The following is a 26,604-nucleotide window of genomic DNA, read 5'->3' on the forward strand; positions in this document are numbered from 1 at the left end:
AAAAAATTGGAAATAATTTTCTATTTTATTTTGTTTTTAAAGAACAATAACGAAACAATTTTGTTTTTAAATCATGCACCCAAATAGGTTTTTATTATTTACCAAAAAAAACATTTCAAAATTTTATAAAATAAAAAAAAAATTAAACTAGGCATAATATGACTTTTTATTTAAATAAAAAAAAATTTAACTCATATACATTATTGATAATTTATTTATTTCTATCATTTTTATTTGTAATGCTATTTAATAATGAAATTGAAACAAATTATCATACTACCCTTACATTTCTATGTGCATCCCAACACCATAATTAAAATTATCAAATTTATTTATATTTGAAAATGCATGTTTTTTGTTCATGATTACTTTAGTACATTTATTACTTACTTAATGAATATGGTTGTTCCCGATAACTCTTTACCTGTTTAATACTTGGATCGAAAACTACACCAAACACGACTTAAAAGTTTTCAAAACAAATTTACAAAATTATTTTTAAGTTATAAATTATTTTTGATAATAATCAATTAAAATATCTTAATGTTTTGTAAGAATTATTATAAAAAATAAATTAAATTATTGTACCATTCAAAAAATGATTAATAGGCATTAAATATAAATTATGTAATTAATTTTACAAACGAATTTTTTTTTTTTTAAATTGTTGTAATAATTTTTTAATTTCATTTGAAATTGAAACTCCAAAGGAGAAAAGGAAATGAGTGGAGCGGCGAACGTTTGAGAAAGAGCTATTATTATCAGCATTAGCAGGTGAGGCCATGACGACGTCGTTTGGAGGGATGAACATCGTTAACAGAGCGGCAGCAGCAACCGCCGGAGGAGCCGGCGGCGGCAACCGGACTGTGCTCATCACCGGCGTGGGAAAGGGACTTGGGCGGGCCCTAGCCCTAGAAATAGCCAAGAGAGGCCACACCGTCGTCGGCTGTTCGCGATCCCAGGACCGCCTCACCTCTCTCCAGTCTGAGCTCTCATCAGTCGCCTCTTCTCCGCAGTCGGACTCCGCCGTTTCCTCCTCCGACAGGCACTTCTTCATGACTGTTGATGTGGTCAGTGTTTGATTTTCTTTCATCAGTTCTGTGCGCTCTGCTGTTGGCCTGGGTTGATGAATTGTGTCTTTTTTTTAAAGCTCGATCCATTGTTGATTTTACTATTATGTGAATTAATGCGTGGTTTTGGAGCTCGAAGGGTGTATTTTTATTTCTGAATCGCATTTTGATGTTAGTTTGAACAATGTGTGTAGAACTGGACTTTGATGTGGTCAGTGCTTGGTTTCTCTATCCGCAATCCATTTTTCTTTCATCAATTCTGTCTGTTCTTTCTGTTGGTTAAGCTTGGTTGTATAGAATATTTCCTAAGTTGATAGCAAAGTTATACGAATAACTGTATTAATATTTTAGGTATGAAAAGGATGTGAGATGGAGATGGGTTAAAGTTGTTTAGAATATCTCTATAAATATTTTAGCCACGAGAGAAAAAGGTTATGAGATGGGAATGTGCTTATTGGACTATGCTTGGTGGATAAAGACGTGAAGAAGGAGAGACACCCATTGGAACAAGGGAGCTTGTGGTTTAGGCTGTAGTTACAAGGAATGAGGAAACATAATGGGATGTTTCAGGGACACAATAATTTTTTTTTTTATTTGATAGATAAAAGGATGTATATTAAACGAGAAGAGGAAGCACCAAAAACAGTGCCCTCAAAGTATAAAGGGAGTATACAAAAACAACCCAAAGTCGCAATCCAAGGGGGAAAGGATAGAAACACACCACCTTCCCTTACTTAGAGCCTAACCAATTTAAGAAACTTATAAGAGAAGAATGACTCAAAACTATAGACACTCTAACCCAAGATCAAAGATTACATACAGAAGAATATTTCAGTATTTGAAGCGAAAGCTTCTCATTCCCAAAAGCTAACAAATTCCTTTTCTTCTAGACTGACCAAAATATGCATAAAGGGGCCATTTGCCAAGCCTTTTTACGAGCTTTCCCCACAAACGCTCCATGCCACCCAAGAATAATTTCCTTCACTGTATACGAGAGAATCGAAGCCACACCAAATAGGGAAAAAAGAAGATTCCACAGAACCCGCGTCTTTAGATAATGAAGTAAAAGGTGATCCACCGTCTCTATTTTAGAAAGGCATAGAAAACACCTGTTTGCCAATGAGTACCCCCTCCTTTGAAGTTGCTCCAAAGTTAAGACTTTACCCCAAGAAGCCTCCCAAGCAAAGAAGGCTACCTTAGGAGGCATACTCACCCTCCAAATACTACCACTAGGGAACAAAGGAGAAACTCGGGGCTCCAAAATAGAATAAAGAGACTTGACTGAGAAAACGCCACACTTTGATGCTGTCCAAATCACTCTATTTTCCTCCTCCCTTTGCACTCGAAAGGCTTGGATCTTATGCAAAAAACGTTGCACCAACTCAATCTCCCAATCATTAAACGCCCTTGAGAAAAGAGGGGTCCAACCATCCCCATCACCATCGGGGTTCCAAACATCCGAGATCCAAGCATCCTTAGACAAAGAGATGGAAAATAAAGAAGGGAAAGGCTCACAAAGTGGCTCATCTCCACACCACTTGTCTGTCCAGAATCTCACTCTCTGTCCACTACCCACTTGGTAGGCTAACCTTCCATTTAAAAACAATCACTCCTTCTTAATTGCTTTCCAAAGCCCAACACCATATCTCTCACTTACTGCCTGAGTGCGCCATCCCTCCTCCTCTTCACCACACTTGTGACTGATGACTTGCTTTCAAAAAACCTCTCTTTCATTGGCAAAACGCCAATTCCACTTACTTAAGAGAGTTATATTCATCAGAGTTAAATTTCTCACATCCAAACCACCTTTCCTTTTTTCTAAGCAAACCAAGTTCCACCTAACAAGATGCGGCTTTTGCACAAGAGCTCCCCCACCCCACAGAAAATCCCTTTGAATCTTCTCCAATTTCAACCTCACTTTTCTTGGCAAGTAAAAGAGAGACATGAAGTATATAGGCATGTTAGATAGACTGCTTTGGATTAGAGTGAGTCTTCCTTCTTTTGAAATATATTGTCTCTTCCACATTGCAAACCTTTTTCGAAATCGCTCTTCAACACCATCCCACATAGCCGCTGATTTGAAGGGGGCCCCCTAAGGCAAACCCAAATAGCAGGAAGGGAGACCACCCACTTTACAACCCAACGCCAAGGCCAAGTCCTCTATATCATGCACCCTACCCGTCGGGATTGACTTGCTCTTCTCCAAATTGATTCTCAACCTTGAACAAACCTCAAACCACATGAGAAGCCAGCTTAGATAAGTCATCTGGTCTAGAGACTCCTCACAAAACACCAATGTATGATCCGCAAATAACAAGTGTGAGATTAGAATCCTCTCACTACTCCTACCTCTCAACCTCCACCCAGATAAGAAACCCCCACTAATAGCCTTTCTCAATAAACAACTAAACACTTCCATGGGTATCACAAACAAATAAGGGGAGAGGAGATCTCCTTGTCTCAATCCCCTCGAGCTTTGGAAAAAACCAGAAGCAGACCCATTTATTAAAACAAAAAATTTCATAGTAGAGATGCACCATTCTATCCACTTTATCCATCTCTCCCCATAACCCATCTTTTTAAGCACTGCCATCAAGAAACTCCAACTGACATGATCATAAGCCTTCTCTATATCCAACTTACATAGCACACCCCCTACATTTTTTTTTATAGGAAACAACAAAGAAATAGATTGATAGAATTAAGAAGTACAAAAGAAGGATGAGGAATCCTCCCACAAAAGAAAACTAAACAACAAGAATACAAAAACAAGAAGCTAAAAGGTAATAACAACAAACAAACTCTCTTAGCTAGACCACTCCGTTGGAACTGCACACTGCTAGCCAATCTAGTTGCAACACATTAAGGGGAATGCCCTTAAAAACCATGGAGCAAAAAGCCCAAAAAGAAGCAATGAAGTGAATGGAATCCCATAGATTCTCTGAATTCCTAGCTTTATCCTCAAATGTCCTAGCATTTCTTTCTTGCCACACAACCAAAATTAAAGCAATTTACGTAGTTTGCCACAAAACTATGCCTCTTTTGGATTTTCCAAAACCTTTATAATTGATGGTCATCATGTTAGAAATGCTCATTGGGGGGACCCAATCCATCTCGGCTATCTGAAATAATCTGTGCCACAACCCCATCGTCAAAGAACAGTGTAAGAAAATATGATCTGCTGATTCTCCATGCTTCATACACAACTTACATATGTCAGGACTAAGAGCTTTGTAGGGTTTTCTCAATTGTAGCAAGTCATTAGTATTTACCTTCTTGTGTGCCACTAACCAGACAAAGGACTTGACCTTAAAAGAGACTTGAGAATTCCAAACAAAATTAGTAGGGAAAACTGGAGATAAATCAGAAAGGTGAGACAAGGCTTAAAAAAGATTTGACCGTAAATAACCATGAAGAAGATAAAGACCAGGATCTCGCATCTGAAACCGATGGGTATAAGTGCAAACAATCGAATGAACACATGAGGCTTTCTAAATTTTCTATTTCAGAATCGGAAAGGTTACGACGAAAATTAAAGTTCCAAGAGTAAGGACAAGCAGAACCGAGAATTGAAGATATTATAATATTTTTAGCTGTGACTACTCTAAATAATCTTGGATATTGGAATCCTAAAGGTTGGTTCCCTCATCACAAGTATTCCCAAAAGCGAATTCTTTCCCCATCTCTTACCACAAACCGAGTATAATTGGAAAAATCCTGAAAGACTTGTGTGATAGCCTTCCAATGGCAACAATGTGACCATCTGACTATGGTGTTGACATCCCAACCATTAGAATGTGTCCCATAAATGCTTAGAATGACTTGATGCCACAGAACTGAACTCTCCTTAGGATACCTCCACAACCATTTCCCTAAAAGAGCAAGATTCCTTAGAGAAATCTTCCCAAATCCCAATCCCCCTTTTGCCTTCAGTTTACACACTACATCCCAACTAATAAGATGATCTTTTACATTCCCCAGCCCCTGACCAAAGGAAATCCCTTTACAATCTCTCAATTTATGTAGCCACTGAAGCGGGAATCTTGAACAAGGATAGAAAGTAGTTAGGAATGTGGGATAGGCATGAGTGGATAAGAGTTATCCTACCTCCAAAAGATAAATAAGTCTTTTTCCACCCTTCTAATCTCCACGAGATTCTCTCAATCACTGGATCCCAAAAGCCACAAACCTTTGGATTCCCTCCTAAAGGACGACCCAAATAGAGTATAGGCCAATCAGAAACCTTGCAATCAAGCATCAAGGCCAACCTAGAAAGATGATCCTGATCAAGGTTAGTTCTTCCACATGTGTGCTAGAAAAGAAGATGGTATCATTTGCGAATTGCAGATGGGATACCTTTTTTCTATTCCTACCTACACTAAATCCCTCCAACATACTTCTTTCCTCTGTTTTCAACAACCACCTACTCAACACATCAGTGACAATAGTAAACAAAAAAGGGGATAGAGGATCACCTAGTCTTAATCCTCTAGTTGCCTTGACCCACCCTTTAGCATTTCCATTCACTGCTTTTCAACCTTAAGTCCACAACCTCATTTGTAATCAAAAGTGCGTCTAAAATCTATCTACCCTCCACAAAGGCATTTTGGGACTTCGAAATCACTTTCCCCATAACCTTTTTAATTCTATTAGCCAACGCCTTGGCCAACAACTTATAGAGGCTGCCCACAAGGTTAATCGGCTTGAAATCTTTCAGATCTTTTGCACCTCCCTTCTTTGGGACTAAAACCAGGAAAGTAGTATTCAATGACTTTACAAATCTGCTCCTCTCATAAAATTCTCTAAAAAAACCCATAATCTCAACCTTCACCACATTCCAACAAAACAGCCAAAAAGCCATGGTAAAGCCATCCGGACCGGGGGCTTTGTCCTTGCCTAGATCTGAGAGTGCTGCAAACACTACTTCTTCCGAAAAAGGAGTCTCCAGCCCCTCAGCCTCACTGCTAGCTAACCGCATAAAAGACAGCCCGTCAATACAAGGATGCCACCCTCCTTCTTTTGAATACAGCTTCTGAAACGCCCGCACTACACTATTTTTTAAATCATTCTCCTCTGTATGCCAATAACCATTCACTTTCAACTTGGACAACCAGTTTCTTCTACTGTGAGCATTCGCCATCCTGTGAAAGAATCTGGTGTTATTGTCCTCCTTCAACCACAATTCCCTTGACTTCTGTCTCCAAGAGATTTCTTCCATCAACACCCAAGACTTATATGACTCCCTAGCCTTCTTTCTAGTTTCACAATCTTCCAGATTCAGAGTTGAACATTTCTCCTTTTCATCCTAATACACCACCTGTCTGAGAGCTTCTCCCTTTTTAGTCTCAATGAGACTAAACACTTCTTTATTCCAAGTCTTCAAAATATCTTTTAAGGCTCTCAATTTTGCGTCTAAAACAAAGCTGAAGGTCCCAGTAAAATTTAAGCTCCCCTACCACGTCTTCATTTGGTCTTTGAACCCCTCCTCCTCCGACCACATGTTCTCAAATCTGAAAGGGGAAGGGTTTCAAGGACATAATAATTGTATCCGATTTCTATCTTTTGCAATTTTCTCTGTAGTGCAGTGGAATGATTCTCTCTCATTTGTAGATATAGATAATATAATTGGTCAAACTATGTTAAAACCTCATATACCGTTGTGTAAATTGTTTTATCTTTGTGTTCTTAAACTAATATTGTTTGCATTAAAGCTTCTACTGACATTACACTTGGAACAATGAATTTACAGTGAAGAAGCACTTGTTCATGACTTTTTGATGTTGTTAGTGCTAGCTTTTCTCTCCCTCATAATTCATTTTCTTTCAAGATTTGTGTTTGCCTTTTTTGGTTGAGTTGTTTAATATTCATGAATCATGTTTGTTTTATGTTAATACTCTCTATATCCGTGTGAATACGGGCATTGCTTGCTTGCTGTTTTTTTTTTTTTTTTTTTTTGTGCAATTTATGTACATTTTCAAGCCCTTAACCCATTCACCCATTTGTTGAATGGTAATTTTATCTTGACATGACTTTACTCACTTTTTGGATGGGAAATTTCAATAATTGTGTACAGTAAGTATCATATGATCAAGGGGAAATGGAAATTAAAACGAGTTGTGTTTGCTTTCAAGAATTATTATTTGATACATAATACCCTTGCTTGCTTGTATTATTTTGGGCAATGATGTACAGACATTTTTTGAGAATGTAATAGGTTCAGCCATATGTTATATTTTTTTTTTCAAATTCTTAAACTCTGTTTTGATTTTGCTTTCTTTTGTTTGCTGGGGACTTAAAGAGCAGTTTAGGTTAATTGTCAAATGATCATAAGAGAATGGGAAATTAAAATGATAATAATGGAATTAAGAGTCAATTGAATGATGCAAAAGCATTGTATGTCTGGGCTTTTTCTTTTTTCCCTGAAAGGACACTATCTTTACTATCTTAGCATGAATTGTGTTTGTTTATTGTTGGTTAGTGTTGATGAATTTTGTTTCTTTCATCTGAAATGTATTGTAGCAACAAGTCCAATAAATATATGTATAGTGCTTCTTTGGACCCTTGACTTTATCACCAATTTGCTTCAGTGGTGATTTTGATTCTAAATTAGATTTCGATGGTACTTTGGTTATCTGTTCATTAAGGAATTTCAAGAATAATGTAGGTTCTTTCTCAAAAACAATCATAAGGGAGTGGGAAATTATAATGATAAGAATGAAATTGTAAGCTATTCAAATTGATTCCAAGGTGTAATATATTTGTCTCTTTCTTTCACCCTTTTTTGGATGAAAACACTGTCTTTTCTTCAATAGTAGATGGGCATCTACTATTCAAGGTCGAATAGGGAACAAACTAGTGGAGCATTGTGTTAAGTTATTTAGCTGAACACAAAGGGAAAAAAATTTGTGTAAATTGAAGGACTTTTATCATCTATACTCAGCTCAATTTGTGGTATGTCATCTTTGATATAAAAATCTCATACCAAGATGAAATTTTATTGAAATTTTGTTTTTGTTGTTTGTTTCACCATGTCATAGAGATCCCTTGAAAGGTTTGGGATAGGCTTCTTCTTTGGGTATGAGTTTCCTCTAGGTGAAAGGGGTTTTGGCTCTAGTTATATGATGGGTTATTAGGGAATGATGGAGCTGCAGAAATTGGATTCTTGGTTCGAAGGATTATTTACCTTTCTAGAGGTTTGGGAGATTCCTGTGGTTTGATGCCTAGGTTGACAAACTAGGTAGCTGATGTGATGGCCAAGTGGGGAGCCTTTTCTTTGGAGGTTTCTTTGAGGATTCCCTTCTTCTATGAGTGTTGAGGGGTTGGAGGCATTCAGTGGGTTTGCGTACTGGATGTTTCTGGGTGTTTCTTGTGCATACACTTGCACTTTTTTCTCTTTCTTTTTTGCATTGGTTGAAGTATAACTCATAATTCCTTGTACTCTTTCCTATCTCTATACACTTTTTGTTTGCAGCTTCCTAAAAGAAAGACCAAACACTTTTAATTTGTTTTTGTAGAGGTCAAATAGTAGTGTTGAAGAGTTGGCACGTGCTGTGATGGAAAAGAAAGGTGTACCAGATATCATAGGTACCTGAATTGAACATGCTCATTTAATCATTGCTTGAATGTACCATGTGATGTGTGTGTGTGTATATATATTTTTTTTGATAGGTAAATTTTTGTCCCCATTAATACTTGAACCTAGAACCTCCCACAAACCATCCCCATCCCTTTACCACTTGAGCCAGACCTCAAGGGCATATGTGATTTGTATATTATGCTATTCGATTTTTTCATTAGGTGAGTATCATTATGTTAACATTTGGAACTCACAAATGAAATGTCTACATGCACTGTGCTTCCAGGTTTGTGTAAAAGATGGTATTAAATTTTGGATAAAGGTTTTGGAGAAAACTCTATAAAGAATAGCACTTAGATTGAGAAATGATTGTGGCTCTTTCCTAGAGAGGAGTAACTTCTTGTAGCCCTAGGTGATTAAGAGCATTTATGGTTTGCATAGTAATGGGTGAGATACTAACATTATGGTTAGGAATTCACATTGAAAAAAGGAACTCCACAAAAAATAAAATAAAATAATAAATAAATAAATTAAATATATAGAAAAGGAAAGCAAGGTGCATTGATCTAAGAGATTTGAAGGATTTAGGTGAAGAATAATCATTCTTTTTGATACTCCATACCAAATGATTAGCATCGTTAACTCTAGAAATGCTATCTCTCATTGACAAAACCTCTTAAAAATGCTTAGTCCTAATCACCTTACTACCCTCCTATACATACATGCTGGCCCCTAATGTATTTCTATGAAAAGTAACATCCAGAAATGCCAAGATTCTTTAATGAAGTGTCCTTGTTAGAGCTTTAGTTCATGTCAACTTGATACACATTATTGACTCATTACTTATCAACTTAAGTTTTTAAATCAAATTAGTAGCTTAGCTTGGTATTGAAACTTTGGCTTAGGGAAAGTTATGAGTTTGAATCTTATTAACCATTTTGTAACACATTTTTCTGTTTTTTTTATAGGTAACATTTCTTAACACATGCAAGCCTTATGAAGGTTGCATTGAGGCAAAGTGTTAATACTTTATCACAAGTTAGCTTCGTATATGTTATTAATCTATTACCTAATAATTTAAGTTTTTGAGCTAAATTGGTAGTTAACACCCCATATCAAACATTGATGTTTTTTTTTTTTTTTGATAACCGTGGATGTCCAGGCCAGCTTGCGCGCACCTCGACTAATCCCACGGGGATATCAAACATTAATGTTAACACTCAATTTTATGACTTACTCAGAAATGCTCATTGTTGAGCATGGTTCAAAGTATCGCTTGAGGTCGGTATGACTCGACCAAGTCCAATGTATTTAGGTAATGGTCACGACAAGGACACTAGTTGAGAATTATACAGTTTAGGAATAGCTCGATCCTCACTTGGATGTGAATCGCTGAACTTATCTAACTCATGAGGTTACTCAGAGTCCTAATATTGTAACTCAAATCTAATGAAAGTTGGAGGACAAAAAAAACAGGAAATCTCTACAATATTTCTCAATTAGTTCCTAGATCAATTAAGAAAAAGTGTCTTAATCTATAATTAGGACCATTTGACGAGAAATAAATGCTAGGATTTTTAAGGATAGGTGGGGGATTTTAGAACCAATTTGACACTTGTTGTATTTCTCTTTTTCATCGTTGGCTTCTACTAGTGAAGCTTTTGTAAGCATCCCTTTGAGCCTTATTTTGCTAGATTAGAACCTAGTTTCTAGAATCACGAGATGGATAAGGGGGTCACCTTGTGAATGGCTACCATCATTGGTAGTGTTGCATATAATGTATTTATAGTGTATAACCTTTCCTTGTTAATATAGGATACATGTATGGTAGTTAGGACTCCTAGCCTTGTATATATATATATTTCTCAATTGTAAGTAGATCATCACATTAATGAGAATTAAGGTCTTTCTTCTTTCTCTCTCTCAACATGGTATCAGAGCCAAGGAAGAAAACCTAATTCTTTCCTGTTTCTCGTGTCATCAACTCCGGGAAACCTTCCGGTGACCATGTTTCATTCCGGTCACCTTCCCCATCTCCCAATACTTTCCGGTCAGTCGGATCGTCGACAGAAACCACTCACCGCCGGCGAACTTTTCCGGCGAACTTTCCAACGACGTATTTTTCCGACACCGACCATACTAGAAGGAGCGCCTGGAGGAGATCTACAACTTTTGTGAAGGCACCGGCACCAAAATCTCAGCCACGCGCCGTCCACGCGCAAATTTCCGGCCGGCGGCTGAATCTCACGCACCGGCGCGTGAGGGCGCGTGAGGCCTTTTCCGGCGACGCGCCTCCTCCTCCAGCTTCGCCTGACGCCAACCAGCCTCCCTACCTCCCTGGTTCTCCCATCCGAGCCCTGCACGTACCTCTTTTGGGGATTTTTGTCTCCGTCGGCCCTCCAAACAGTCTTTCCGGCGAAGCTCCGACTACTTTTTCTCCACTCCAATCCCTGCACGTGCCTTGGGAAGTGTTCTTCTACCTTTCTGGTGGTACCACGCCGCGATCTGAGGCCGTCTCCCTTTTTCGGTGGTGCCACGCCGCAATCTGAAGCCGTATTAGGGCTCTCTTCGATCCAAACATACTTCATTCTCCAGATAAGTAGATATGACTACTAAAAATTCCATTTTTTCCGCTGTTATATCTGGATCTCCTATGATTACTTCGGAGAAATTGGTTGGCAGTGACAATTATCTTTCCTGGTCTGCCTCTGTTGAACTTGGTTTATGGGTCAAGGATATGAGGATCACTTGATTACACAGGAGGCAGATATCCCTGAGGTTGACCGCATATAGTGGAGGAAGATAGATGCACAGTTATGTAGTGTATTATGGCAATCGGTTGATCCCAAGATTCTTCTTCATCTTCGGGCCTACAAAACTTGTTTTAAATTTTGGACTCAGGCCAAAGGATTATATACGAATGATATCCAGCGTCTTTATAAGGTGGCTTCTGCTATTGTCCATCTCAGCCAACAGGACTTGGATCTATCTACTTATATTGGCCAGATTGCCTCTCTTAAGGAGGAGTTCTTGACGGTGATGCCTCTTACTCCTGATGTTGGGGCTCAACAAACACAGCTTGACAAGTTCTTCATGGTTCTTACTCTTATTGGCCTCCGTCCGGATCTTGAGCCTGTCCGCGATCAGATTCTTGGTAGTTCATCAGTTCCGTCCTTGGATGATGTGTTTGCTCGCCTCCTCCGTATCTCCCCCACTCAGACTTTGCCATTTGATAGCACTTCAGATTCTTCTGTGTTAGTTTCTCAAACTAACTCTCGAGGAGGCCGCAGTGGTACCCGAGGTAGAGGTCAACGTCCTCATTGCACCTATTGCAATAAACTTGGCCACACTCGCGATCGTTGCTATCAGTTACATGGACGACCTCCTCGCACTGCCCATGTGGCCCAGTCCTCTGATTCTCCGCTGCCTCAGCCTCCGAACTCTTCCGCATCTCAGGCTTCTGTTGCCTCTGTTGCCCAGCCTGGTAATGCCTCTGCCTGCCTTACCCACACATCTTCTCTTGGACCCTGGATTCTAGATTCTGGAGCTTCTGATCACTTATCTGGTAATAAGGATCTTTTCTCCTCTATTACTACTACCTCTGCTTTACCTACTGTTACCTTAGCTAATGGTTCTCAAACTGTGGCTAAAGGTATTGGTTTGGCCTTCCTCTGCCTTCTCTACCTCTCACTTCTGTCCTTTATACTCCTGAATGTCCTTTTAATCTTATTTCCATCAGCAAAATCACTCGTACTCTTAATTGCTCTATTACCTTTTCTGATAAATTTGTGACCTTGCAGGACCGGAGTACGGGGAAGACGATTGGCATTGGACGTGAGTCTCAAGGCCTCTATCACCTCACCTCAGATTCATCTCCTGCAGTTTGCATTTCCACTGATGCTCCTCTCCTCATTCACAATCGTCTGGGCCACCCTAGTCTCTCCAAGTTCCAGAAGATGGTCCCTCGTTTTTCCACTTTATCGTTGCTTCCGTGTGAGTCATGTCAGCTTGGGAAACATACTCGTGTCTCGTTCCCAAAGCGTTTGAATAATCGGGCAAAGTCTCCTTTTGAGCTTGTCCACACTGATGTTTGGGGTCCTTGTCGGACTGCGTCTACTTTAGGATTTCAGTATTTTGTCACTTTCATTGATGATTATTCTCGATGTACTTGGTTATTTTTAATGAAAAATCGAGCTGAGTTATTCTCTATTTTCCAGAAATTTTATGCTGAAATCCAAACCCAGTTCAATATTTCTATTCGTGTGTTACGCAGTGACAATGCCAGGGAATATTTTTCGGCCCCATTTACTTCGTTTATGTCTCATCATGGGATTCTTCATCAGTCTTCTTGTGCTCATACTCCTCAACAAAATGGGGTAGCTGAACGCAAGAATCGACATCTTGTTGAGACAGCTCGTACTCTCCTCCTCCATAGTAATGTTCCTTTTCGTTTTTGGGGGGACGCTGTTCTTACCGCTTGTTATTTGATTAATCGTATGCCCTCCTCTGTCTTACATGATCAGATTCCTCACTCCCTTCTCTTCCCTGACCAACCACTTTATTTCCTTCCTCCTCGGGTCTTTGGTTGTACTTGCTTTGTTCATATTCTCACTCCTGGACAGGACAAGCTTTCCGCCAAAGCCATGAAGTGTCTCTTCTTGAGATACTCCAGACTTCAGAAGGGTTATCGTTGTTATTCCCTTGAGACTCATCGATACTTTATCTCCGCTGATGTCACCTTCTTTGAGGACTCACCATTCTTTTCCACCACTTCTGAGTCTCTTCCTGTTTCTGAAGTCTTGCCTATTCCCATTGTCTCCCCACCTGATGCTATGCCTCCTCGACCACTTCAGGTTTATCATCGTCGCCCTCGTGTCGTTGCTCCTCTCCCTTTTGCTGAGGCACCTGCTGACTCACTTCCTATCCCTTCGGCTTCACCTACCCCGGCTCTGCCTTCTCCTAATGACTTACCCATTGCTGTTCGGAAAGGTACTCGCTCTACTCGTAATCCTCATCCTATTTACAATTTTTTGAGTTATCATCGATTATCTTCACCCTATTTTGCTTTTGTTTCTGCTATATCCTCTGTTTCTCTTCCAAAGAGCACCCATGAAGCTCTTTCCCATCCAAGCTGACGACAGGCAATGGTAGATGAAATGGCTGCTCTGCACTCTAATGGCACTTGGGATCTTGTTGTTTTACCCTCGGGTAAATCTACCGTTGGTTGTCGTTGGGTCTACGCAGTTAAGGTTGGTCCTGATGGTCAGGTTGATCGCCTTAAGGCCCGCTTAGTTGCTAAAGGCTATACTCAGGTTTATGGTTCTGATTATGATGACACATTCTCTCCGGTTGCCAAGATTGCTTCTGTCCGTCTGCTTCTCTCCATGGCTGCCATGTGTTCTTGGCCTCTTTATCAATTGGATATTAAAAATGCCTTCCTTCATGGTGATCTTGCCGAGGAAGTTTATATGGAGCAACCTCCTGGTTTTGTTGCTCAGGGGGAGTCTGGTTTAGTATGCAGGTTACGTCGTTCTCTATATGGCTTGAAACAATCTCCTCGAGCATGGTTTGGCCGTTTTAGTTCTGTTGTTCAAGAGTTTGGCATGCTTCACAGTACAGCAGACCATTCAGTTTTCTATCATCATAACTCTTTGGGGCAGTGTATTTATCTGGTTGTTTATGTGGACGATATCGTCATTACAGGCAGTGATCAGGATGGTATTCAGAAACTAAAGCAACACCTTTTTACCCACTTTCAGACCAAAGACTTGGGGAAACTCAAGTATTTCTTAGGAATTGAGATAGCTCAATCCAGTTCTGCTGTGGTCCTTTCCCAAAGGAAGTATGCTTTAGACATCCTGGAAGAAACCGGTATGTTAGACTGTAAACCGGTAGACACACCTATGGATCCGAATGTCAAACTTGTACCAGGACAGGGGGAGCCTTTAGGAGACCCCGGGAGATATCGACGGCTCGTAGGTAAATTGAACTATCTCACCATTACTCGTCCAGACATTTCTTTTCCTGTGAGTGTTGTTAGTCAATTCCTACAGTCACCATGTGATAGCCATTGGGATGCTGTAATCCGCATTCTTCGATATATCAAAAGTACACCAGGCCAAGGTGTGTTGTACGAGAACAGAGGTCATACTCGGGTTGTTGGTTACACAGATGCAGATTGGGCTGGTTCACCCACAGATAGACGTTCCACTTCTGGGTACTGTGTTTTTATTGGAGGTAATCTAATATCTTGGAAGAGTAAGAAACAAGATGTAGTGGCCAGATCTAGCGCTGAAGCCGAGTATCGAGCTATGGCTTTGGCAACATGTGAACTCATATGGTTGAGACATCTTCTTCGAGAGTTGAGATTTGGAAAGGATGAACAGATGAAACTCATATGTGATAACCAGGCCGCATTACATATTGCATCCAATCCAGTCTTTCATGAAAGGACCAAACATATTGAAGTTGACTGTCATTTCATTAGAGAGAAGATCGCATCAGGATGTGTTGCTACAAGTTTTGTTAATTCAAATGATCAACTAGCTGACATCTTCACTAAATCTCTCAGAGGTCCTAGGATTAAATATATTTGTAACAAGCTTGGTGCATATGACGTATATGCTCCAGTTTGAGGGGGAGTGTTGAATATAATGTATTTATAGTGTATAACCTTTCCTTGTTAATATAGGATACATGTATGGTAGTTAGGACTCCTAGCCTTGTATATATATATATTTCTCAATTGTAAGTAGATCATCACATTAATGAGAATTAAGGTCTTTCTTCTTTCTCTCTCTCAACAGGTAGGTTTTGTCAAGCTATATTTTGGTGGATGTTCTTTGGGCAACTTAGGGCAGTTAGAGATTGGAAGATTGATTAGAGATCATTCTAGTGGAGTGTTAAGAGCATTCTCTAGTTTAGCCATTGAGGCGGAAATTTTAGCCCTTCTAGAAGAGTTGTTACTAGCAAAAACTTTGAGTATTTCCAATTTTCTAATAGAAGCTGATTCTATTGTTGTCATATCATGGGCGACCAAGAAAGAAAGAGGACCACAAAAATTTGACGTTTGGTTGCACTAGATTATTGACATTTTTTTGAGAGTTAGGATGTTCCTTCTCTTGGACTCTTCACTTAGGCAATGATGCGGCAAATGCATTCGCAAAACATGGAGCTAGACATATGGTTTCTTTTGTAGGAGATTTTATTTGTGAATTTTGTTGAATTTGAGTTTTTGGAATAGGATATACTCATCTGTTTTTTTTATTCTTCTTTTTCATTCTTCTTTGTATAGAAGATTAGGTACATCTTGGTAGGATTGTTCATCCTTCTTTGTATTTAATATTTCATCACAATGAAATCGTTGTTTCTTATAGAAAAAAAAAAAGAAAAAGAAAATTCAAAACAACTTCTTTTGAAATAATTATTTACTTGTTATCAAACTTATTTCATTTTATTATTTTATTTTTTGCTTTTGAAGTGAACAATAATTCTTAGTTAGCAAGCTAAAGTTTTGAGAGTGGTCAATTCTTATTACTGTTATAAACCAATATGAATGTGTGCTTTTATGATTATTTAAACAATTTTAAATGGTTTTTTTATTTTTATTTTTATTTTTTTATTAGAAACGAAGAAGAGTATATTAATAGAGGAAAAGAAACAGGATAAAGAAGAGATACAAGAGAAAGAGAATAAACCAAGAGAAGGATGAGAGGTCCTTCCCACAAAACAAAAACTGAACAAAAGAGAAAACACCTAACTAAAGAAAACTAAAAACACAGAAAAAAACCCAACACTCCAAACTTTTGAAGCGCAAACCGCAGTCCAGTTGAGTTGTAAAACACTTAGAGGAACTCCTCTAAAAGCTGCAGTACAAGAGACCCAAAGAGAGGAATAGAACAGAATCAAGTCCCATAACATCTCTTTCGTTCTCCCCTTTTCCTTAAAGATCCTATTGTTTCTCTCTTGCATACCATCCATAACAAAGTAAGGCAAGCGATTTGCCAAAGTGTCTTGCCTCTTAATGAGTTCCCCAAGCCTTTAAAAGCAATAACCAACATGTCCTCAATACTCCTTGGGGGAACCCAAGCCAACCCTGCTAGATTGAACAACTTGTGCCAGAGTCCAATGGTAACAGGGCAATGAAGAAAAAGGTGGTCTATCGATTCTCCATTTCCTTTGCAAAGAATGCACCATTGAGGACAGAGGGATTTGTAGGGTCTTCTCAATTGCAACTTGTCATTGGTGTTTACCTTCCCATGTGTTACTAACCAAGCAAGGGCCTTAACCTTTGAGGGGGCTTTTGAACTCCACAAGAACTTGGCTGGAAGGAACAAGATAGGATTTGAGGCTTTTGACAAGGCTAAGAAAAAAGATTTCACTGAAAACAGGCCTAATGACGACAAAGACTACGCTCTTGAATCTGCCAAAGAAAGAGAGAAAAACATTGAACTAAGGGAAGACATTAAACTCTGAAGGAGATCAATTTCTGAATCAGTAAGATTGCGGCGAAAATTAAAATTCCAAGACAGTGGAAAGGAATTGCCAAGGACATTTAAGACAGTGGGGTTTTTCACATAAATAACCCTATAAAGACCAGCAAATTGAGTGCACAAAGTTTGATTACCCCACCAATGATCTTCCCAAAAACGAATTCTCTCCCCATTCCCCACCACTAGGCGGACAAAAAGGGGGAAATCCTGGAAAACTTGAGCAATAGTCTTCCAAGGACATCTGTGTGACCATCTAACCACCATGTTGGCGTCCCATCCATTAGGATGTGTCCCATAAATACTCGCAATAACCTTATGCCAAAGACCACTCCTTTCTCTAGGGAACCTCCAAAGCCATTTCCCTAAGAGAGCAATGTTTATCAGAAAAGTCTTCCCAAAACCCAAACCTCCCAACTCCTTTGGTCTACTAACAACATCTGTGGAAATATGGGATTATGATTTGTAATTAAGTGCCAAGATTAGAAGGATTGTGTTAGGATACTTTCTATTTTATGGATGAGAGAATCTCTCCTTGTGTTAGGATACTTTCTATTTTATGGATGAGAGAATCTCTCCTAATTAGTTATTGTTTCCTTAGAGATAGTGATTGTGCATATTATATGGCTTAGATTAGGAATCCCACTTGTATATATATAGGTCCTTTGTATTCAGTTTTGACACAGAAAAAAAGAAGAATATTTTCTTCATGGTATCAGAGCATTCAGATCTGAACCACGTATAAAAAAAAAAATCATCTTTTTCCATGGAGAGCAGAACGGAAGGATCAAACTCGGAGGTGACGTCCAGACCTGAAGCAGTTCACTCCGGCAGTGCCAGCACCACAGACGGCATCATTCTTCCCATAACAGGTCATAAACTCAATGGGCAGAATTTTATTCAATGGGCTCAATCTGTTCGGATCTTCATCTGCGGGAAAGGTAAGGAAGAATACCTTACGGAAGCCATTGTTCAGCCGAAGGAAGATGATCCAGGATACCGAACCTGGAAGTTGGAAAATAGTATGGTGATGTCTTGGTTAATTAACTCTATGACCAATGACATAGGAGAAAACTTCATGTATTATGGCACAGCAAAGGAGATATGGGATGCAGCTAGAGAGACCTACTCCAACATCGATAATACCTCGGCGATTTTCGAAATCAAGAGTATTCTCCAGGATCTTCGACAAGGAGATTCAACTGTTACCGAATATTTTAATATCCTTACACGGTATTGGCAACAACTCGATATTTATGAAGAATTGGTTTGGAAGTGTCCCGAAGATGGACTCCTATACAAGAAGGTCATTGAAAAGGAACGCATCTACAAATTTTTACTTGGCCTTAATAAGAATTTAGATGAGGTACGTGGAAGAGTTCTAAGTATTAAGCCATTACCTAGTGTTAGGGAAGTTTTTTCTGAAATTCGCAGAGAGGAAAGCAGACAAAAAGTGATGTTGGGAACCCAAAATTCCTCCAAAAATCTTGAGAACTCAGCCCTAGTTGCACGAGGAACCCAATCCAACAACAACAACCACCAAACGAAGAAGAATCGTCCATGGTGCGACCATTGTAGAAAACCTGGACACACGAAAGAGACTTGCTGGCATCTACACGGTAAACCTGCTGATTGGAAACCTTCTCGGCCACAGCAAAACAGAGAAGGCCGAGGTTACACCGCTACAGCCGAAGAAGACACATCTGGCACTAACTCAAATCCTGGACCGTTTAGCAAAGAGCAATTGGAGGCACTACAGAAAATGTTCCAACAGACTCTTCAATCAACTGGAACAACTATTGGTACCGCATCTGTAGCCCAGAAAGGTATTTTTTCCCATGCCCTAAATGTTAGACAGGAAAATCACACTACATGGATAGTGGACTCAGGAGCTTCAGATCACATGACTGGGAATCTCATGGTTTTTCATGAATATACTCCTTGCCATAACAATTCCTCTGTTCGAATTGCCGATGGAACCCTTTTTAGGGTATTCGGCACAGGTTCAGTTATTATTTCCAAGGATATTACTCTTCACTCCGTGCTCTATGTTCCGAAATTGGATTGCAACCTATTGTCTATAAGTAGACTAACACAGGATCTTAATTGTGTTACTAAATTCCTTCCTCACATGTGTGAATTTCAGGCCTTGAACTCTGGGAAGAGGATTGGCAATGCTGAGGTGCGTGCTGGACTTTACCTTCTGAGAGCTGAGAAAATTCGAAGGCTACCAATGAAGACTGCTTGTGTAGTTTCCAACCCTAATACCAAGACGGATAGTGTTGTTATGTTATGGCACTACCGATTAGGTCACCCAAATTTTTCCTATCTTGAAAAACTATATCCATCATTATTCAATAAAAATTCCAAAAATTTTCAATGCGAAATATGTCAATTGTCCAAACATACTCGCAACTCCTATTCCATTCAACCATACAAACCATCTCATCCTTTTTCCTTGATTCACAGTGATGTTTGGGGGGCCTCTAGAATCAACAACATTACAGGTTCTAGATGGTTTGTCACCTTTGTTGATGACCACACTCGAGTGACTTGGGTATTCCTTATGAAGAAGAAATCAGAAGTGAGGGAAATATTTGAAAACTTCAACAACATGGTTCAAACACAGTTTCAGGCAAAAATTCAAGTCCTTCGGACAGATAATGCTCGAGAATACTATCACAACACTCTTGGGTCATATCTTCTGGAGAATGGCATCGTACATCAAAGCTCGTGCATTGATACTCCACAGCAAAATGGAGTTGCAGAAAGGAAAAATAGACATTTGATGGAGGTTGCACGATCCCTCATGATAGCTTCAAACGTGCCTAAACAATTATGGGGTGAAGCTGTACTCACAGCAACCTACTTGATCAACCGAATGCCTTCTAGGATTCTTCAATTTAAAACCCCGTGTCAAATCCTCCTCGCTGCATATCCATCCGCTCGAATAATCTCGTCTATCCCAATCAAAGTCTTTGGTTGTACTGCTTTCGTTCACATCCATAAGTCCCTACGTAGTAAACTTGATCCGACAGCCACTAAATGCATCTTTCTCGGGTACTCACCAAACCAAAAAGGATACAAGTGCTACTCTCCAACAACCAAGAAATTCTACATTTCCATGGATGTCACTTTCTTCGAAAATCAACCCTTCTACCCCAAAATTGCAATTCAGGGGGAGAATTGGTCCACAGATGAATTCCAATTCTGGGAAACCGAAATCAGCACTACTTCTCCTTTGAGTTCATCACTGCCTCCTCAAACAGATACTACTCTTTCTGTCCCCGAAAACAATTCCTTGGATGTCCCTTCTGTCATACCTGAGTCAACTACACAAGGCAGTAAAGAGGTAATAGTTTATTCTAGAAAAAATTTAAAGGAAAAGCCTGAGAAACCTCCTCAAAAGGAGCCCGAGGACAACACTTCACCTGAGCAGAACCAAGAATTGGACCAGGATCCAAGCAACCCAAACTCACAACCAGGTAACACAATTTATGATCTAAATTCCAATAATGACCTTGATGATCTTGATCAACCCATTGCTTTAAGGAAAGGTGTAAGATCCTGCACTCAGCATCCAATCAGTAATCATGTGTCCTATGGAAAGCTTTCACAGAATTTCCAAGCGTTCATCACTTCTCTTGAAGATGATCGTATCCCATCCAACATCCAAGAAGCACTTCAACAACCTGAATGGAAGACTGCTGTTCAGGAAGAAATACAAGCATTAGAGAAAAATGGGACATGGGAAATCTCAGAATTACCAGAGGGTAAGAGGCCTGTTGGATGCAAGTGGATATTTACCGTGAAGCACAATCCAGATGGAAGTATAAACAGGTTCAAGGCTCGACTAGTAGCTAAAGGATTTACTCAATCCTATGGCATTGATTATGAAGAGACATTTGCACCAGTAGCAAAGCTCAACTCCATCAGAGTGTTATTGTCAGTTGCAGTAAATTTGGATTGGAATCTGCACCAACTTGATGTCAAAAATGCATTTCTCAACGGAGAACTAGAAGAGGAAGTCTACATGAAGATTCCACCTAGTATGGAAACTCCAGAAAATTCAGGAAAAGTGTGTAAACTGAGAAAGTCCCTATACGGTCTAAAACAGTCACCTAGGGCCTGGTTTGATCGACTGACTAGAGTTGTGAAAAAACATGGGTTCATCCAATGTCAAGCAGATCACACACTGTTTATGAAGCACTCTAAGGAAGGTGAAATGACTTTGTTCATTGTCTATGTTGATGATATTATAATTACCGGAGACGATGAAGAAGGGATAGGGAATCTCAAGAAGCTGCTAGCAAGAGAATTTGAAATCAAAGATCTTGGACAACTCAGATACTTTCTTGGCATGGAAATTGGCAGAACTAAGGAGGGAATTGTGGTCACGCAAAGGAAGTATGTCCTTGATCTACTTCAGGAGACTGGAATGCTAGGTTGTAAGCCAGTGGACACACCTATGGATCCTATTGGTAAGATTGATAAAGATAATGACAGTCATCCAACTGACAAAGACAGGTACCAGAGGTTAGTAGGAAAGTTGATCTACTTAACTCACACAAGGCCTGATATTGGTTTCGCTGTGAGCATGGTAAGCCGCTACATGAACAATCCCACTGAAAGACACATGAAAGCCGTATACAGAATTTTACAGTACCTTAAAAAGAGCCCGGGTAGAGGACTCTACTTCAAGAAAACCTCAAGTAGGGAAGTTGAGGTATTCACAGATGCTGATTGGGCAGGATCCTTGACAGATCGGAGGTCAACTACTGGGTATTGTTCCTATGTGTGGGGAAACTTGGTGACTTGGAGAAGCAAGAAGCAGTCTGTAGTGGCGAGAAGCAGTGCAGAGGCAGAATTCAGGGCAATGGCTCATGGGATATGTGAAGGAATGTGGCTCCAAAGAATACTCAAGGAACTTGGAATTATATCAAACTCCACTATGACAGTTTTGTGTGATAACAAGGCTACCATAAGTATTGCAAAGAATCCAGTTCAACACGACAGAACCAAGCACGTGGAGATAGACCGTCACTTCATCAAGGAGAAACTTGAAGGGGGAACAATCAGACTTATGTATATTCCTTCAAGTCGTCAAACAGCAGACATTCTGACAAAAGCACTTCCAAAGGCCACCTACGAAAACATGAAAAGCAAGTTGGGAATGCTAGACATCTACCACCCAACTTGAGGGGGAGTGTGGAAATATGGGATTATGATTTGTAATTAAGTGCCAAGATTAGAAGGATTGTGTTAGGATACTTTCTATTTTATGGATGAGAGAATCTCTCCTTGTGTTAGGATACTTTCTATTTTATGGATGAGAGAATCTCTCCTAATTAGTTATTGTTTCCTTAGAGATAGTGATTGTGCATATTATATGGCTTAGATTAGGAATCCCACTTGTATATATATAGGTCCTTTGTATTCAGTTTTGACACAGAAAAAAAGAAGAATATTTTCTTCACATCTGATAAGATGATCTTTCTTCCCTTCCCCCGCCCCAGACCAAAGAAAATCCCTTTGCAACTTCTCAAACTTTGAGGCTATTGATGCTGGGATTTTGAAGAGGAAGAGGAAGTAGCTAGGCATGTGAGACAAACTAAACAATTTAAAATGTGATTAATGTTTTTCTAATTAGGTTGTTGAATCGATCTAATTGTAATTATTTTTTAGAAATTTTTTGAGCTTTTTAATTAGCATATCATGCATCTTGCATGATCCTGCTTTGAGATGTTGAGACTGATCTATCTGGAAACCTACCAAGTTAACTAGCAATGCCATGACTTTGAATCATGTTCTTGAATGGGAGGTTTCGTAGCATCTCTTGATACTTTTTGCAATCCCAGGATCCCTCCACTTCCCTAAATTTGCATAGAGTAGTCAAACTACCGTGTAACAACCCACCCTTGCACTTGCGCAAGTAGTTGCACTGGTTGCAAACTCTACAACCATTTAATAAGTAAGGCTTTGTTGAGCAATAAAAGATTTCAAATGCTGAATCCACCCTTCTCCTAAAGTTGGTGACTTAACGAAATGCAGGTTCCTTTCAAAGTGTCCCTCCCCCAACAAAAATTCCCTCTTGATCTTCTAAAGTATAATCCCCACCGGCTGTGGCATCACAGAGGAGGATGAACACATACATACTCTCCTAAAATAAATATTTTCTGCAATAGGTGAACCTTATACGAAAACTTTCCTCAATGGGATACCTAACTGCTCAAGGCAATCCCAAGTCGTTTGAAGGCAAACACGCCACTTTTCAATCTCCCACCATCATTTCTCTCCTTCACAATCCCAAGTAGTTTGCAGGCAAGCAAGATTCCACATTCCCCACTTCTCACTCACAGAAATGAGCTCACTTTTCTCTAAGTCAACCCTAAGGCCAGGCACAGCCTTGAAAAGAACAGAGAAGTATCCATCTCGTGTACAACAATTTTTCACAATCTTCCTTGGGAAAAAGGAGAGAATCATCTATGAAGAACAAGTGTGGAGTCCCCACCCTACCCCCTATCTCTACTCTTCACTTTGAAGCCTATCATGAAGCCATCTTCAGAAACCTGAGAGATGAAGCACATGGAGCTCCCCCTGCCTCAAACTGTGTGAGCTCAGAAAAAAATGTAGGGAGTGCCACTGATTAGTACTGAAAGCCTGATCATAGAGATACAAAACTTGATCCACTCAATCCAAATTGCTGCAAAGCCATTTGTCCATAACAATCTAGTAAACATTTGCTATGCTAAATTTGGAAGCAGGTGAACATAGACAGATTGTGGGTTTGAACATGCTCTCTAGCCTTTGTCAATATAGTGACCATTTTTGAACCGTGGTAACCCACATAGCATATGAATCTCTTGCTGTCTAAATATAATGATTCCTTAGAGCTACTATCTGGTTTATGGATCATTTTTCTCATTTTATGCCATTTTTAATTTTGTGGCTGGTGTCACTTTGGAATGCTTTCAGTCCATTTGTTTTGTTTTTGCATTTAGAAAATATGGACCAGTGGGGATTTTCTTTTTCATTTCTTCATCTCTATCTTAGAACTAAAATAAAGTTATCTGCCAGTAAACAATGCAGGGACTATTAATCGAAACAATAGAATTTGGGAGGTTCCAGAAGAAGAGTTTGACACTGTTATTGACACAAATGTTAAAGGGACAGCAAATGTGATGCGCCAGTTCATCCCTCTGATGATTGAAAACAAGCAAGGGATTATTGTCAATATGTCCTCTGGGTGGGGAAGATCTGCTGCAGCACAGGTAAAATAGAAAAGATGGTTGTGTCACAGCTGTATCTTGAATCTTTTCCTTTGTCCTAATCATATTTTTATGGGTTTATTGTTGTGGTGGTTGTTATTATTGTTATGTTAATATTATCATATGCATCCAGTCACTATTCAAGTTAATCTCTATTAAATCCTTATGCAGCTCAAAAGTATGAATGAGGCAGCAAAAATTATAGCTGCAGCAGTTGTGGCAACTACAAAAAATACTTTGACCAATTATAATAAAGAAATGAGACAATATTAATAAAGTGGAGTGAGCAGTCTAGGACTTTGTGATGGAATACCGTATGAATATTGCTATATATGTGAAATTTAGACATGGGTTTTTTCTCTTTGTGAACCATAGATAGATTACAAGCTTATTATTTGGGATACATTTTCAGCTCTACCATAGGATAAACCTAAGTATAGAAACACACCAAGCTTTTGATCAGGCCGTTTGAATTGCGAATGACTTAGGGTACTAGGTCTTTCGATGACCTTATTTTATTCCTTTTCAGTCTATGCTTCATGTTGACATTTGGCTCACTTTCTGAAACCTAATAATGTTTCAACAGGTTGCGCCTTATTGTGCTTCAAAATGGGCAGTTGAGGGTTTATCTAGATCAGTGGCAAAGGAGTTGCCCAGTGGACTTGCAATTGTTGCGCTTAATCCTGGTGTCATAAACACTGACATGCTCATGTCATGCTTTGGTGGTTCTGCCGCTTTGTACCAGACACCTGAAGCATGGTATCATCCTTTTTTTTTTTTTTTCTCCTTGGCAGTACATGTTTCAGCACCTTTTCATACCTGTTCTGTTTACTGTTTACCAATATTCAATTGAAACAAGATTTCATGCATACATGTCAAATGAAAGAAAAACATGATGACATTGAGCTAGAATATACATGATTCCTTCGAAAAAAATGCATCAAAACTGACCAATCCTTGTCCTGAGAAATTTGAGAAGGAATTTGCTTGAAAATTTCGGACAAATCTGAAGCATGATATCAGAATGAACTGATCTCTAATAATTGATTTTAAGATGTGGTGACCAAAGCTTGGTGAGAATGGGGTGTCATGTATCCCCCCTAAAGTGAAAGTCAACAGATTCATAATATTTCTATGAATTTAAGATGACATCTTAACTTGAGGAAATTCTATCTATTTTTTCTATCAAAGCAGGGTGCTTTATGAAATGAAAACTATAAAGTTGGGTTCAATCAACACACATCACTTTGCCATACTGGCAAGTGCTTACTGTTACAAACAATTTGTAAAACGACTAAACCTTAGAACACTGATTGAAACTGAATTTCAAATTGTACTGCAAGGGAACCTTAGTTTACATGGAGTGTGATTTTAACCTTTCCCTAGTTCTTTTCCAATGCTTAGTTACATGTATTTGATAATTTTGTTTAAATGGTAAACACACATTTGTTTCTCACTTGACTCCCTACTCACAGGGCTCCAAAGGCAGCTTCAATGATACTGAATCTCACAGCTGCAGACAATGGCGCGTCTCTCACTGTGTGATGGTGGCATCGTCACCCCCACCGCTTAAAGAAGCTTTCATTAAACCAGTAACTCTCCTCTCCTATTTCATTTTGAGTTTCCTTAGATGAAACCGAGCCAAAGTTTGTAATGGTCATTATGAACAGCTCTTAGGGTAATGCACTGGATCCATTGATTCCTTAGATCTAGTGCACAAGCAGCAATTTGTTTAACTTAATTCATGGTGTTTTAGAAATCAGTTCATGAGAAACCAATTCATGGATTAATGAAAACTTATGACGTTGAAAATCATATGGTATAGGAATTTCGTTGGATATCACATCACATTTTGTGGCATTTCAATCTGAGTTTGAGTAGTTGCTCAAAGTTATCATTGGTAAGTTTTTCATTTTCAAAGGTGTGGAGGAGGGGGAAGGGGGTGTGGTGTGGTGGGTACCAAGAGTGTTCAACCACCTAGAGCTTGGATGAAACTGTCCGACCACCGATTGCTGAACATCCTTAGGGATGCATTTGGAACGTTGGAATAGAGAATGAGAATGAGAAATCCATTTCATTTTCCTTTATTATTGTACTTGAATTATAGTTACAACCGAAAAATAAGAATAAAAAAATGGTCTATTCTCATGAAATTCCTGGTAAGAATTTTGATTTCTCTCTTGTATATGATATTGTGATTC

At 39.3% G+C, this 26,604-nt stretch overlaps 1 protein-coding gene across 1 annotated transcript; it reads left to right on the forward strand.

Annotated features, from left to right (window-relative positions):
• Nucleotides 1–729: 729 nt before the first annotated feature.
• Nucleotides 730–26,269, forward strand: LOC117926623 (NADPH-dependent pterin aldehyde reductase). Its single transcript, XM_034845788.1, has 5 exons — nucleotides 730–1,070; nucleotides 8,585–8,654; nucleotides 24,213–24,406; nucleotides 24,990–25,162; nucleotides 25,879–26,269. Exons 1-5 carry the CDS (start codon nucleotides 783–785, stop codon nucleotides 25,946–25,948), a joined length of 795 nt encoding a protein of 264 aa, XP_034701679.1. The 5' UTR covers nucleotides 730–782; the 3' UTR covers nucleotides 25,949–26,269.
• The last annotated feature ends 335 nt before the right edge of the window (nucleotides 26,270–26,604 follow it).

The sequence above is a fragment of the Vitis riparia genome, chromosome 12, assembly GCF_004353265.1.
Source record: "Vitis riparia cultivar Riparia Gloire de Montpellier isolate 1030 chromosome 12, EGFV_Vit.rip_1.0, whole genome shotgun sequence".
Taxonomy (NCBI): domain Eukaryota; kingdom Viridiplantae; phylum Streptophyta; class Magnoliopsida; order Vitales; family Vitaceae; genus Vitis; species Vitis riparia.

Excerpts from the sequence above, each read along its gene's own strand:
- LOC117926623 (XM_034845788.1), top strand. The coding sequence starts at position 783 with ATGACGACGTCGTTTGGAGGGATGAACATCGTTAACAGAGCGGCAGCA. Across the intron at positions 8,655-24,212 it reads AGGTGTACCAGATATCATAG|TAAACAATGCAGGGACTATT; the intron begins GTACCTGAATTG and ends GTTATCTGCCAG. Across the intron at positions 25,163-25,878 it reads TACCAGACACCTGAAGCATG|GGCTCCAAAGGCAGCTTCAA; the intron begins GTATCATCCTTT and ends CCCTACTCACAG.